Below are 15,090 nucleotides of genomic sequence, written 5' to 3' on the forward strand. Positions count from 1 at the left end.
TGAGCTAGCATCTCTCCTATTAGGTGGATGTGTGCCACTAAGGGTGTTAAAGAGGGGCACCCACAATGATGGACATAAAGGGGGGGGGTTCTTTGGGGGAGGGATGGCACAGACTTGGTGCCTGTGTCCTCAGCCCTCTCCAGGGGATGAGGGAGGGATGAGGGAAGACTAATTTGCTGCATCAATAAATTAGACTTGAATTTATTATATTTGGCTTTGGAGTCTTATATTCTTCACAACCACACAAACATTTGTCAGGAATGTATACTTTAGGAGGAGTGTATGAAACAAGTATTGAGATGGAGTCAGTCTGGGGTTCCTATGACATAGAGATGAATCACACCTAAGAGCAGTGTTCGCACCTGTGTGGGCCTGTGCCTGGTCCTACAAGGTATGTGCAGGATGTGGGCAGGGCTGACTGGAGGAGGAGAAAGTGTGGGCCAGGGAGCTCAGAGAGCAGAGCCACTCCATGACAAGTCTCGGGATTCTTGCTGCTTCCATTGGTTCTCTGGTTAGGGATGGTCAGGCAGTGGTACCCTTTCTTAGAGCCCCCAGTGGGCTCCATGTCTGCCTGCACTGGCTGGACCTGGGACTAGGCCTCCAGATTTAGGCTCCTTTTTTCCTGGGCCAGGTTGCCTCTTCAGCAGGCAAGGCCTGTCTGTATCAATTTAAGGTCTTCTATAAGAAGGAGGAGGTTGGGCAGGCGAGGCTGATTCTAGGGACCGCAAGGTGGGCAAGTTTTTGCCCAAGATCTCAGGAACTTTCAAGACCAAGAAATGATCTGATACCCTGGCAATCTTTCCTGCCCCAAGTGTTCGCATCACCGACTCATACTACTAACACACTATGAGGAAGACCTCTTAAAGGAGGGGCGAACAAGAGCTAAATAGCTTTTCCCCAAAATGCAACAGCTAGAACAAAATGTTAACTTGCATTTTATCAGTTACATTTTCCTTATTCAAGATTCCTACATTTTACCACTTGCCTTCCCAATGGAAAGAAGGGAGGGAGATAATTTGGAACTCAAAATAAAAAGGAATGTTTTTTTTTAAAAAGCTTAATTCCTAATTTCAAAATATCTAGTATTAGAGAACTATCCCAGGGGATGAGAACACTGTCAGTTAAAGCTCAAGTTCATGCTTGAATTCAGAATGTTAAATTACTACAAATTATTTCTGGCAGATCTGTACCTAAAATTCAGACTTCAAGTATCTTGGCTTTGAGACAGGAGACCCTAGGAGTGACTCTACCCTAGGACTCTGCCTTTTTTCCTAGGCCCAAGAGAGAGATGAGACCCTTGCCTGATGAAACCCTTCCCAGGAATTACACAGGTCCTGACTCCCTCTCCATCTTTTATTATGGGTAGGTGTGCACCACTCCATTTAAGAAAGGTCCAGTTAGACCTATTCTGGGGCCCTTCATGCAATGCTTTGCTCAGTTCATATTTGGACAGGGCCAGGAGCCCAAACCCATGATGAGCTGAACCTGGCAAAAGGAGCCCTTGGGTGTGGGCCAGCTTTGGCAAGCAATGAAGAGAAAGGGACTGCTCCTTTAGAGACCAGGTCTGAAAAGCTGCCTGATTTCCTCCCTGGCACTCAAAGCAACTGCTTTGGAAAAGCCTTTTGAGGGCCAGAGGTCAATCAGCCCTGGTGAATATACCAGAGAAAAAACCCAGTATTAGCACAGTTGATTCCCCTCTTTACTCCAACTTTCTACCATCAAGATCATCTAATGTATATCACACTGACTTAATGAAGTACTGTGATCTTTGATACCTTTCCAGACTTTGGAATGCCACAGCCTCCCCTATAACGAATGCCCTAGTTAGTGCCCCACTGATACACTGAGGAGCTGGGTCCCAGCCCCAAGATTCAATAACCCACTAGAGTCAGAAACCTTGAGCCTGCCCTGAGACATACTGCTGCATATGGACAACAACAAAAAATTAAGCAGTCATAAATGATGCATTTATATGTGGGGTTATATGGTTCTGGTTATAGGGCAAGAAAAGGAAAGTCAGGGTTTCGGGAAGCTCAATTCCCTATGCTGGAGGAATATCAAATGATACAGAAAATCAGACACTTTATTTTTTAAAATGTTGATGTTTTTTGGGGAAGGGTAAAGGGAACAGACTCCCATGGCTGACGCCAAACATTCTCCAAGCTAGAGATCCCATTGAGTGAGTCAGATGAGGGATCCTATGTATAGGGAATGTCTGAGTAAAGAAATAAAAGGTTCAGAGGGTCATGGGAAATCAGATGAGCGAAGTCCATAGGGTGAGGCAGGTTGGGGATATCTCTGGGCAGATAGGGACTAGTCAAGGATTGGAAAAAGTACGGAAGAGAAACAGTTAGGTCGTCTTTAGAAGGGAATCAGGACGGAGGTACATGAGGGAGGGGATGAAGGGAGGAATAAGAGAGGGGCAGACCATACAGGGCTGACCTGCAGATGGTACCATAGGCCTGGGAATAGCCTCCCAGGGCGGCCCTGGCTGCCCCTATAGTCCCCTGGGAGGCAGAGGACTGGAACATCCTCCTTGCAGGACACAGGAGAGGTCGAGCATCCTGAGTAGAGCCAGGGGGCAGGCGAGGGACCTGGGAGAAAACAAGAATTGATGAAGGGAGAGTGGATCAGTATCGGGAGTGGCCAGTTAATGCTGGGGAATGTCAGGAAGGGGATAGTGTGTGCCAGGGGTGAGATGACCAGTGTTAGGAGAAGGACAATCAGGATCATGAGATTTAGAGGGAGAAGGGACCCAAGCTTATCTTGTAAGCAACTAAAAGTCAGAAAGGGCAAGTGAGTGACTTGGTCAGATCTCATAGCAGAGCTGGGATTTACACCCAGGTTCTCAGGCGACTTAACACCTAGGGAGAGTCAGTGTCTGATTTCCCTCACCAGACGGGTGCTTGTGGAAGTCATGACGCCCATCAGGGAGCTGTCCTTGCGCATGAGGGCCTGGTTGGTCACTGCGGCTGCATGGGCAGTGAGGAAGTTGTTAGGCCCATTCCATCTGAGGCCTGGCTTCTCCTAAAACAGAAGTGTCAACTCTTGCTGGGTGCAGACAGGATTACTGCCCTGAGGTGAGCAATTGGATCCTGAGATGGGGCCCTGAGGACCCCAGCAATGCTACCGAAAAATGGAAGGACAAAGAGAAGTCCAGAAGGCGGCTACAGAGGCCAGAGAAGGGAGATGGTCTGGAGGGGGTGTTCAGGGTCCCTGGATGCCTCAAACTTCTTTCCTCCACTGTTCTTTCCACCTTCTCCCTGTGGTGCTATTCACTTTTATGCAGATGGTTTCCAAACTTACACCCCCAGCTTCAGTCTCTCTCCTAAGCCCCCAACCCTTATTTCCAAACACCTGCTGGACATCTCCACATAGATGTCCTTCAACTTGACATGTTCGAGATTGAAATCATCTTCCCTCCAAAACCTCCTTTTCTTAACTTCCATAATTTTGTTGGTGATACCATCCTCCTCCTCTCCCTTTTCCCCATCCTCTTCCAAACCAACTCCTCCAAGTAATCTTGGACTTCATTATTCCTCCCCCCCCCCCCCCATACACACATCCAATTACTTTCCAAATCCTATTGATTCTACCTCTACTGCAGCTTCTACATTCATCTTTTGCTCTCCCTTCACAAGCACCTTAACATTGTTTTTCTGCTTTAAATCTCTCCTCCTCCCATCCATCATCCAGGTCTGACCACATCCCTTCCTTAACTAAAACCTTCCAGTGACTCCCTGTCATTCTGTAGAAGAAAGTATATCTTTCTTAGCCTTGCCCTTAAGGCCCTGTTTGGTTAGGATCCCTCCACCTTTCTCATCTTCTCTTACATTCTTCTCTTTCACATACTTTATATTCTAGCTAAACTGGACTGCTTCGGACTAGACTCTAATGTTGATTGACCCTCCCATGTCTGCATCTCATACGTCATTCTCTCTTCCTGGAACAGAACACATTTTAACCCCCATCTCTGCCTGCTGCAACCCTTAGTTCTGTGGAGACCTCATCCATTGTCATTTCCTCCATGAAGCTTTCTCTGTTGCCACCACTTAAGCCCAAATGGAAGTGATCTCTGCTTTCTTGGGTCTTACACTGATTTCAATTTGTTCTTCACTGACCATGTCATGGTGGCCAGATTATACTGTGAGTTCTCAGAGGGCATGGAAGTCGTTCCCTTCTGTACTTTCCTAGTCTAGCAAAGCCCAGGCTTAAGATTATACATAACAGGTGTTAGCTTATAAGAATGAATCAACTTACCCCAAGTGGGCCAGTCAGGGTGCGAGTATCACCCCAACATGACTGTCGCCTCTTCCCTGAGAAACCTCGATGTTGTAGCCAGATGGAGGGTGCTGGCCCCTGCCGGGGACCAAGGGTGTCTATGTTTGGGGTGAGGGGAAGGAGCACATCATGGTGAAGGTAAGGGTTTATACCTATCTGAGGTCTAGAATTATAATTGTGTGGGAATGGGTCAGGGAATCAAATACCATGTTGCAGTCAAGTGTTATAATACACTTGGGAGGAGGGTGTTGAGTAAAATACTATGGATTCAGATCAAGCACAATACATTTGAAGGGTCGAGTCACATGTTATTGGAGGTGAGAGTGGGATTCAGGGTCATACCATATAGTAAGACCAGCAGTCATATATTAGGAGATAGGGTCAGAGATCACATACCACGGCTGGGGGCAGGTTCACTCTGTGGCCTGGGTCCAGGGATTTGTGCTCGACGTTCCCTCAGGGTGGAGGTTTGGGGTTGTTCCCCCAGAGCCTGGGCTGACTCAGAGGTATGGTTCTGCAGGAGGGGATCCTTCTGGGAGGGCAAGGGTACAGAGCTTGACCGGGGAAGATCCCCCACCACTTCTCTCTGAATCTCCAGCCTTTGGAGCTGACTGTTGACCCTTCGATCCAGGATCATCTAGAGGAAGAGGACATTTCAAAGTCCCAAAGGGAGACACTATTGGTCAAGGGATAATCTGGGTTGAAGGGAATTCTAGGCCGAGGGAGTAATTTATGGTGTATAGAACATGAATTGAAGGATTTCCTGAATTGAAGGAATACTTAAGAGTGGGAGTGAAATGTCATGGGAAGGGACCGATAATCAGGCAAGTCAAATTCTGTGGTTTGAGGTGGGGAGATACTAAATTGTATTTAAAGAGAACTCATGAAAACACTTGGCAAGGAGATGACCAGGGGAATCCTAAGTAGCTCCATCCAGGTTCTGTGAGGTGTAAGTGTGTGTGAGTGTGTGCGCGTGAGCATGTGCACACTCTGTGCAGATATGTATGCAGGGCATGTCATGGGCAGTGCCTGTGAGCATCCATGCACACACGTGTGTGCAGGAGCTCACACATGCATACGCCTCCATAGGTGAGCGCACGGAGGGTACATGCACGCCTATGTGTCTCCTAGAGAAAGAGGCAGAGGCTCTTGGAGGTCACCTTGTAAAGTCGGTTGCGATAGTCCACCACAGAGAGTTGCACACCATCATCCACAGGCAAAATTATTTCATACTCCAGGGCTGGTTCCTTGGCTGGACAGTGGAATCTGGGGTTAGAGATCAGAGGGAAATTTAGAGGGAGAAACTGTTGCCCCAAGAAGCCCTTCATATACCCTATCTCTCTACTCACACATGAGGGATATGGCTAGGACAGGTTCCCTCCAGGAACTTCTCTGACCTCAGCCTTTTCTCCATCTTAACTTGCTGCTGCTGCTGGCCTCACTGGGAATCCCTAGGGATTTTTTTTTATCTTCAGCTCATCACCTCCACATTTTCCACGCTCCCTCAATCTCTCCTCCATTCCTTCATTCTCTCCACTCCCCATCCCTGACCAAACCTGGCCTCCCTTTTCTCTTCCACCCTCATCATTAGCCTTATTTGGGAGCTTGTAAGCCTTGCCCTATGTCTCTGTTCCCTCTCATTCTCTCCTCTCCTCATCGCCTCACTTCTGGCCTTCCCTTCCTGTCAGCCTCCCCTGGGACCTCCCTCAACCACCCTTGCTCTCTCCCTACCTCCTCACATAGGGGTGCCTCAGAGCCTCATCTGCTGTCAGCCGCTTCTCTGGGTCAAATACTAGTAGTCGTTGCAACAGATCCAGGGCCTCAGGAGGAGTGGTTGGTGGGAGGCGGGAGTCCAGGGTCACTAGCTGCCTAGAGGCAAGTGCTGATCTTACCACATTTTGGTTACTCTTATTCCAAATCTGAGAGCTCCACTGTTACTCACTGTGCCTTCTAGCCCCAGACAGATCCACTGCTGTGGCTATGGCAGTTCCACCCCAGGGGTGTCGAACCAACCACAGTTCTATTGTACACTGCTGCTTACAAAATGCTTTTCTTACAATCACCTAAGAGGTGGGTAGTGGAAGGATAGCTGACAAAACGAAGTTCAGAGTGGTGAAAGCTTTGACCCATGGTCTCATAATTGATACATCTTGGGGTTCTCTTGAACCTGGGAATTCTAACTTGTGAAATGTGTTCTTATTTACTTGATGCAAAAGAATAAAGCTTAAGAGATGTCTAGGGAGGGGGACCTGTAATCCTTGGCTACTATTGGGCACCAGAGATATCTGAGTTGTGGTGAAGGTAGAAGTTGAGAAAAAGATGGAAAAGAAAAAACAAGAGGCAAAATTAACTGGAGAAAAATTTGCAAGATTAAAAGCAAAAAGGAGGGAAGGAGAAAAGGTGAGAGCTGAGGGAAAAGAAGATTAAGAGAGAAGGGTGAAGGCAGTAGAGCAGGAGGGATGGATGATGGGTAGAGCAGAAGAGTGGGAAGGAAGGTAAGAAGGGGAAGAGGAAACAGAGAGGAAAAGAATCCTGGGGAATTTGTGGGGTACTGAATGTGATAGATGCCAAGTGAATTTAGAATCTGCATTAGGAATTACATCACAAAAGTTGAGTTGAAAGGAATCTCAGAAGCTATCTAGTCCAGCCTAGGATTGAATGAAAACCTTTACAAAATATCTCATGTGAAGTTATCCAGCCTTGCCTTTGAAGACACTCTGAAGAGAGGGGGAGCCACTCTCTTCCAAGGCAGTTAATTCTACTTCAGTAGAACAACTTTCATTGTTAGGAAGTTTTCCTTTTTGTTAAACCTAAAATTGCCTCTTAGTAACACCTCAATTCTTGCTAATTGTTCTCTGGAATCAAATTGAACAAACTGAATCCTTTTTTTAAAATATCTGAGAACTATCATGTCTCTGCTGTTTTTTTCCTCTTTAAGCAAACTATCCCGTTATTTCAACTGATGCTCCTATGGCATAGTTCCAAGATCCTTCACCATCCTGGCTGTCTATTTTGGATTCTTTCCAGTTTATCAATATTCCAGAATTGAGCACAACATGTGCTCACAAGATGCAACTTGACCAGAGTCCAAAGGAACCATTTTTTCCCTAGTCCTAGACACTAAGTGTGTACTGATGTAACTTCAGATGTCTCTATACCTGTGCTTCCAGGTTACTACATCTCCTAGATCTTTTTCAGGTGAAATATTGTCTCCCTGTATCTTTCCCATCTTATACTTGTGAAATTGACCTTTTCTTCTTTTTTTTCCCAATAGAATATAAATTTTACAAGGGCAAGGACTGTTTTATTTTTTGTTAGTGTATCCCCAGCACCTATGACAGGGCATATAATAAGTAGAGAATACATACATGTTATATTGAATTTGAATCTAAGTATAAATATTGACATCTCTTAAATTTCATCTTATTAAATTCCTGTATTCTGTCCCATCAACAGGAATCTCTCATAGTTTTACATACTGCTGCTAGGTTATCTTCCTAAAAGTAAATGGAAATGTCCACAACCAAGGGCACCCTGGAAACCCTTATATGAGCTATGCCTAGAAGTGAGCATTCTCCTATCATTCATTCCCTAACTAAACATGAGATTGTTTTTATATATTTTTTTTATTTTCCTTAAGACCACTTCCAGATCATGTGCTGTTTGCTACCTTCTTTACACTATTCTTTTACTAAGGGTTCACAACACATTTTGTTGCTGTTGAAAGAGGTTCTCAGAACAAAAAAGTTTGGAATGATTGCTATCACATTTTGGATGATATTAAGCATTTTTATTATTAAAGACTGGGCTTGTTTTCATCTTAGCTATTTCTTGAATCTTTGTATTTATAATACCTATGTTTCATCCTAGAGTTAATGAAGTTATATATTACAGTTGAAATCTTACATCACAAAATATATCATTTACTTTTTTCCCCTTCTTAGAGAAACCACCTGTTTTTTATTTGTACCTTTAATATAAGCTCTCTAAACTGAAATAATTACCTAAGATTTTCTGGAAGGATGTTTAAAGACTAGAAGTCTTGTGCTAAATTGGGACATTTAGTTGAATAGCAAGATCTGTACACCAGGAAAATCCTCTATGCAACTGCTTGATGCAAAAAATATGGTTTCTAATGGATTTGATCACTAAACATAAGACTGGATTGATTTATTCCCTTTGATACACTCCCTATTTCAGTCAAACTAGAGTGATTGTGACCTCTCCCACCTCCATGCATTATCACTGGCTCTCTACCAGAGAATATTCTCTTTTCTCTTCTCTATTGATTAAAAATTCTCCTCCTTTGAGGTTTGATTGAGGAATCATCCTTCTCCAGGGTTTTGGAACTTTCGTCAGATTTTTCTTAAAAGTATTTTGTCTAAATCTTCCCATTATTCTCAGTTTACTCTTCCCTGTACACAGATAAATTGTAATATGTATGGGCCTTGCAATAGATGTAACTCTTAGAGAACAGGGACAGAATAATTTCTTATCTTTGTAACTCTTGTGTCTATTTAGCCCCTCACATGTATTAGATATTGAATAAATGTAGAATTTTAATGGAAACATTTCTATATATAATTTATACTTCAATATTCACTAATATAGTAAAATATAGTTGTGAATGATGGCAGGGTAAAACAGTGCCACCAAAAGAGGTATATTAAAAGGTTGGGGTGGAGGAAGTAGAGCTGAGGAGAAAAAGGAGAGGAAGAAGGGAAAAGAGGAGAAAGAAGAGGAAGAAGAGGAGTGGTAAGAGACTGTGATCTCCAAGTCAGGGTCTTTGGAGGATAAAACATCCTTCTTTTAATACTCTGCATAGTGGGTAGTCAAGAGTTATCCAAAACTAGTGGCAGCGATCCAAATGGGGCTCTTTTACTTGAAAAATGCCATGAGATACCTTGTTTCATCAAAGTTTCTTACTAATACTCCCTAATTTCTGAGATCATTTTGGCCTTTGACTCAGAAAACATTGTGTCCAATGTTTAGAGTTACTTTCCATATTAGAACTAAGTGACTGATCCCAACATAAGAAGATAAAAGAAGCATTAGTCCTGTCTAAACCCTTTCCCTTCAGGCCCACACTTACCGGGGGCCCATGCGCTGGAGGACACAAGCACTGTATTCTGAGCCAATGGCCAGGAAGTCTGGGTATAGAGAGCAGAAGGTAGTAGCATTAAATAGAATAAACATAGGAGGGCCGGGGGTTCAAAAATGGTCCTGGGGGAAATCACCTCCTCTGGCCGAGGGTAGAATGATCATTCTCCCAGGTTACTCTCACCCACAGGAGAGGGGCTAGGATGACTCTCCCACCCCCAACTGTCAATCATCTTCATTTACTCTAACTGGAACCAGAAAGGACAGGTCCTTGTTCAATCTCATCCTCTCAGACCACAAAAGGTCTAGAAAGGACTGGGAGATATCCAGCTATTTAGTGATTGTGTGCTAATATGGTTGAAACACCAGTCAGGGATGGAATGACTATCTCCTCAGATAGTGCTCACCCTCTTTGTTTGGGGCTGGGATGGCTGCCAGGATTAGCTCAAGCTGGTTGAGGGTAGAAGTTCCTGGGAATAAAGGTCTCCCAAGCAGCATCTCCCCCAGGATACAGCCCAAGCTCCACATGTCCACACCCTGTGTGTACCTGCAGGGTCAGGGGGTAAAGACATGCCTAGATTGAGGGAGGAAGATAAGGTAAGGATGGAATTGTTGGAGGAGTGAAGGTGGGGAGATGAAGGCATGCCTGGGATTGGTGGCAGGGAAAGGGGATGAGTTCTGAACCAAAGTAGGAGGGAGGAAATGCTAGTAGGAAGTCAGAAGGATCTTCAGGGCTCAGTATGAAAGTTGCTATCGCCTCCCTATCCCTGTTTTCCTGCTGTTTCACCCTCTCCAGGTTCCCCCATTACCGGTGTGAAGACAACAGGATTTCTGGGGCTCGGTACCAGCGTGTAGCCACATACTCTGTCAGGGCTGGGTTCCCTGGTTCTTCATGAAGTTGACTCAGGGAACGTGCAAGGCCAAAGTCACAGAGTTTTACACAACAGTCAGCATCCAGAAGAACATTGGAGGGCTAAAGGAGGAGAAAAGGTTAAGGATCTTGGGTTTGTATATATCAAAGTTGGGAAGACTGTTATAATGTTTTGGGGGAGATATGAGGACCAAGGGAATAATAATCAGCACTTTTTCAGGGTGAAGTGAGTACCTTGAGATTGAAGATGAGGATCCTAGGAAAAAGTGAGTCTGAGAGGATGGTGTGAAGATCTTGATGGGAGAAACAATAGATTGATGTATGTTTGTGAATTTTTAGAGTAGTGTCTTAATTCTGAGTTGCTAGGAAAAATCTGGAATGTTATGTTACAGGAAATCTTATCCCTTTCTTTTTTGTTAGGTATAAGGACTCTACACTAGGAGTCAGTGAGGATTCTGAAGGAATCAATGATATAGGGGCTTGATGAAGCAGGTGCCAGTAAGAAGAATAGGGACAAAGTGGAAAGGAATTGATAGGACCTGGGGGGGTTCACCTTTTGGTCTCTGTGGATGACATTCCCTGAGTGAATGAATTTGGTTGCACGCAGAAGCTGGTAAAGGATGTAACATTTATGAATATCCTTCAGCAGGTTCCCTTTCCGGATGACAGAATGCAGGTCTGTGTCTGCAGGGGAAATATGGGGCTCAGTGGTCAGGGGAGTGGGAATTTGGGGAATGGGATAATGAGATAATGTTAAAACATAAAGATTCATCCACCTATGTATATAATTTTGGGGAATGAGGGAAAAGGAAGTCACTTACCCATGGATTCAAATACTAGGTAAATGTCCCTGTCATTTTCTGCCCTGATGACATTCAGAAGCCGGATGATGTTGGGGTGATTATCAAACTCCTGAGGGTGAAAAGTCACAAATCAGCAAGAGCTACATAAAGGCTTGGCTGACACTGACCTGGTGGTCCAGAAGGGGCAAGGAGACAAGTCAATTAGGAGTCTTCCTTGGTTCCAGTCTTTGTCACTCTTGAGGCCCCTTGTTCCTGTGAGTAGTCTCTAATAGAATTTGAAGAGAATCTATAAACTGAGTATGTGAAGTACAGAATCATACAACCTCAGAGTGGGGAGGAATCTTAAACATCATTAGTCTCATCTAAAAAGAATTACCTTCTACAACAAGGGTGTTAAACTCAAATAGAAACAGGAATTACTAATCTGTACATAAGGATCCATGTGGATTGCATGTTTGCTGAGTTTTGAATGTTAATGTTGTCTATGTTTTATTGTATTTTTATTTTGTTAAATATTTCCCAATTACCTTTTAATCTGGTTGGGCCCACAGAAGTGTTATGGTTCATATATGCCCTACTGGTTGCTTCTGCTCTAAGAAAAGTCCAATAAGCATTTCTACTATCGGAATGAAGAGGAAGGATCACTCCTGGGGCAGCTCATATCACTTTTGAACAATTTTAATTGTTAGGATATTTTTTCTTATGTTAAACTGGGATCTGTTTCCCAGTTTCCCAGTTTAAGTATTTCTACTTAATTCCTATTTTTTTTTTTCTGGAACTGAGTTAAAGAGCTCTTGTTCCTCACTCATATACTACTTCTCAAATACTTGAAAGCAAAGGATCATGTGCCAGTTTTTTCTTTTCCAGGCCAAACATTCCCATTTCCTTCAGACAATCCTGAAATGGTATGATTTCTGATGTCATCATTCAAGTTGCCTTTCTCTGTGCTCCAATTTTGTCACTATCCCTTGAAAATGTGGTGTCCAGAACTGAACAGTGTTGTTCCATCTCAATGATGTGGCTAAGGTGCTCATTTTTTATTCTCTTAATATGATCTCATTGGCATATATAATTTTCACATCATTGATGAGTATGAAAGCTTCCCATGTCTTCTTCATATGATTTTATATCCAGCCTTTGTTGCATATAGTTGCTAAATGGATTCTTCTAAAGTACAGTGATTGTCAGGTAAAATCTGGAAGACTGGCAGTTGTACACATCATCAAGGGAATATTTATTGGATTAGATCAGGGGTCCTCAAACTTTTTAAATAGGGGGCCAGTTCACTGTCCCTCAGACTGTTGGAGGGCTGGACTAGAGTAAAAACAAAAACTTTGTTTTGTGGGCCTTTAAATAAAGAAACTTCATAGCCCTGGGGGAGGGGGATAAATGTCTTCAGCTGCTGCATCTGGCCCACGGCCGTAGTTTGAGGACCCCTGGGATGGTCACTGAGAACTCTTCTAATTCTGAAATTTTGTGATTCCAGATTCTCATGGAAGCATTAATATCTCCCTCCCTACACTAGATTTCCCCTTGAGAGGATTCTGATGTAGGAGTGAGTCTGATTAGGTACAGATAAGTCTGAACCACTGGACAGAGTACCCACATCAATGAAATCACAAGTTCATCCATGTAAGCTTGAACCTGGACAGTATTTATTTGTCTAAGGAGTGCTGTCTGCCTGAGGCTAGGCCATGTCATATCATAGTTGCTCACCTGGAGAAACGTGATTTCTCTGAATGTTCTCTGTAATAAAACACAAAGGGTATTGCTAGTGGTATGTGATGTTATTGATCTCATTTCCCCAACATGTCTGTCCCTTCTACCATGACCTTTCCCCCTCCCTTCCAAATATCCATTACTCCCTTCACCTGTGCATCTGTCTTGTTTCTGAAGGCATCAAAGATCTTCTTGATGGCCACGATTTCCCCTGTCCTTCGATCTACAGCTTTCCAAACGATGCCATAGGCCTGAGAGAGCAGAAACCGTGCCTTTTCCTTTCCATAAAACCTGGAAGGTAGGGTGGCCAGGGTCCTACCCCAAATAGGATAGTCTCATCCCTGACCTCTGTCCTCTCCACAACCTGATGCTAGTGGTGGGTCTTCTTAGAATCCATTTCTCACCTCTTCTCTAACAATTCCTACCATACCTGTTCTTCAGCACCCAACTCTAGTTTGTCCTAGTTCAAAAGGCCAGGGTTAGTTTCAGGATTTAACCAGAGACCTCCACAGCCAAGGAGCATCTAAGGGAGACATAACCCTAAGTATGTAGAAAGATCCAATGAGGTAAAAGCAGCAGGTGATATATTATACATCACACAACTCTTAGTTGCAGTTTTTTCCACTGTAAAAAAAAAAACCCCAAATGCCTAAACTTGACACTAATCTGCTTTATCTCAATGTCTTGTTTCCTCTCCTTTGCACTGAGCAGTGCTGGGTTTCCCTTTCAGACCAGAGGTTCCCCTCCCAAAAGAGCACGTTTTCCTCTCAGACAGAACACTTCCTGAGAGCACATCCAGGAGTGTCCTGATGAGACAAACCAGATGTCCTCCTGAGGGCCAGGGCCAGGGGCTCCCTAAGGGCAGAGCCCCAAATCTGTTCAGATCATCCTCTTGCAGTGCTTGGAATCTTCCTTCTGCAGGGGGTCCCCCTGAGTGCAGAGCTCCCTATCCACTTTTGGTGGGGGGGGGGGGCTGGGGCTCTCTAAGGGTAAGAATCTCTCATGGACCAGAGGACCCTTTTATCCTCCTCAAGCTGGGGATTCCCTAAGGGTAGAGCTCTGAGTCCACACAGTCCCAAGGTGGTTACCCCCTTCAGTAACAGGCTCCTTGAGGGCAAATCCTTGAATTTTCTATAAACCCTCTGCTTCTTGAAGGCAAGGGGTATGTTCCCTCCTCTTACAAGAGGGTGGCCCCCGGACCTTTCACAGACCAGAGGCTCCTTAAGGAGGGGGGATGGGAGGTGGGAATGGTATCTTTCTTTTATACTAGGGTCTCCTTAGCAGATCCTAGGGTCCCCTCCAGACAAGAGGCTTAGAGAGACTTAGGAGGCTCCCTGAGGATGGGGGTCCCAAGTCCCTCTCAGATCAGGGGAGGTCCTTGAGGACACAAGGGGGTGTTTTCTCAGAAAGTCTCTCTCAGATCAGGGGGCCCTTTGAGAACAAGGGGGAGCTGAAGTTCCTCTCATATCAGGAATTTCCTTAAGGAAGGGGACCCAGTTCCCCTTGGATCATGAGGCTCCATGAGGACAGATTTGTGTCTCTCCTTGGATGGGGGCTCCCCAGGGCAGGGTCCCGAGCTCCCCCAGACCCTGAGGCATCAGGAGAAGAGGAGGGGGTGGGTCCCCTCGGACACGGGGTTCGCTCTGAGCGGGTCTGGGCCCCTGACAACGGGCGGGAGAGTGTCTCCTCAGACAGGAGACTCCGCCTTGGATCCCCCACAGACCGCAGTGTCTTCAGAAGCACATCCGGCTGGATCTTTCCGCGCACACCAGGAGCTCCCTCAGAACCGGGCCTCTCACCCCCTTCCCGAGCCGCCGCTTGATGAGGTAGCGCTGGGCCACGTGTTCGTCCACCTCCACCGAACTCATGGCCGAAGACACCAGTTTCTGGAGATTCCTTCGCTTCCGATCAGGACCCCCCTTTCTCACTCCTTTCCTTTCCTCAGAGGCAGCTGTTGAACCCGTTGCTGTGGAAACCAGAGGCGATGCTGCGCTTGCGCAGACGCCGGCGCCTCTGGGCCAATCCGAGGATGGTGCGCGGGGAAGCCTGGCCCTTTCCTCCAGTTTGGCCCAGTCCTCTTTCTCTTCTCGGACTTGACTTCCGGAAGCACCGGGGCACATCCCCCAGGGCGTGGCCTAAAGTTAACCACGCCCCATGACCGCCTTCCAGGCTCCGCCCTCGTGCTCGTGCCTCTCCCCTGCGTCCAATAGTCTTCTCCGCCCCCAAGTCCGGAGGTGGAATGGAGGTTTCTGAGAATTTCCTTGTTTTCTTTTTCCTCACCGTGGGTTTCCATTATTTCTGCAGGCTCATTTTGTT

General features: G+C 45.4%; 1 protein-coding gene across 2 annotated transcripts; it reads right to left on the reverse strand.

Annotated features, from left to right (window-relative positions):
* Positions 1 to 1,920: 1,920 nt before the first annotated feature.
* Positions 1,921 to 14,853, reverse strand: MAPK15 (mitogen-activated protein kinase 15). Of its 2 annotated transcripts, XM_003760517.4 has the most exons (14): positions 14,574 to 14,853; positions 12,927 to 13,025; positions 12,772 to 12,801; positions 11,074 to 11,164; positions 10,806 to 10,936; positions 10,191 to 10,354; positions 9,789 to 9,928; positions 9,374 to 9,431; positions 6,013 to 6,150; positions 5,442 to 5,547; positions 4,678 to 4,918; positions 4,261 to 4,379; positions 2,896 to 3,027; positions 1,924 to 2,594 (listed from the first exon to the last, which is right to left on the reverse strand). In XM_003760517.4, the coding sequence occupies exons 1-14, from the start codon at positions 14,640 to 14,642 to the stop codon at positions 2,373 to 2,375; spliced, it is 1,740 nt and encodes a 579-aa protein (XP_003760565.1). In that variant the 5' UTR covers positions 14,643 to 14,853; the 3' UTR covers positions 1,924 to 2,372. The 2 variants fall into 2 exon arrangements, with proteins under 2 accessions (XP_031803297.1, XP_003760565.1); XM_031947437.1 differs by lacking the exon at positions 12,772 to 12,801 and having other exon boundaries at positions 1,921 to 2,594; positions 14,574 to 14,839.
* Between the last annotated feature and the right edge of the window lie 237 nt (positions 14,854 to 15,090).

This window comes from Sarcophilus harrisii, chromosome 1, assembly GCF_902635505.1.
Source record: "Sarcophilus harrisii chromosome 1, mSarHar1.11, whole genome shotgun sequence".
In the NCBI taxonomy this organism is placed as follows: Eukaryota; Metazoa; Chordata; class Mammalia; order Dasyuromorphia; family Dasyuridae; genus Sarcophilus; species Sarcophilus harrisii.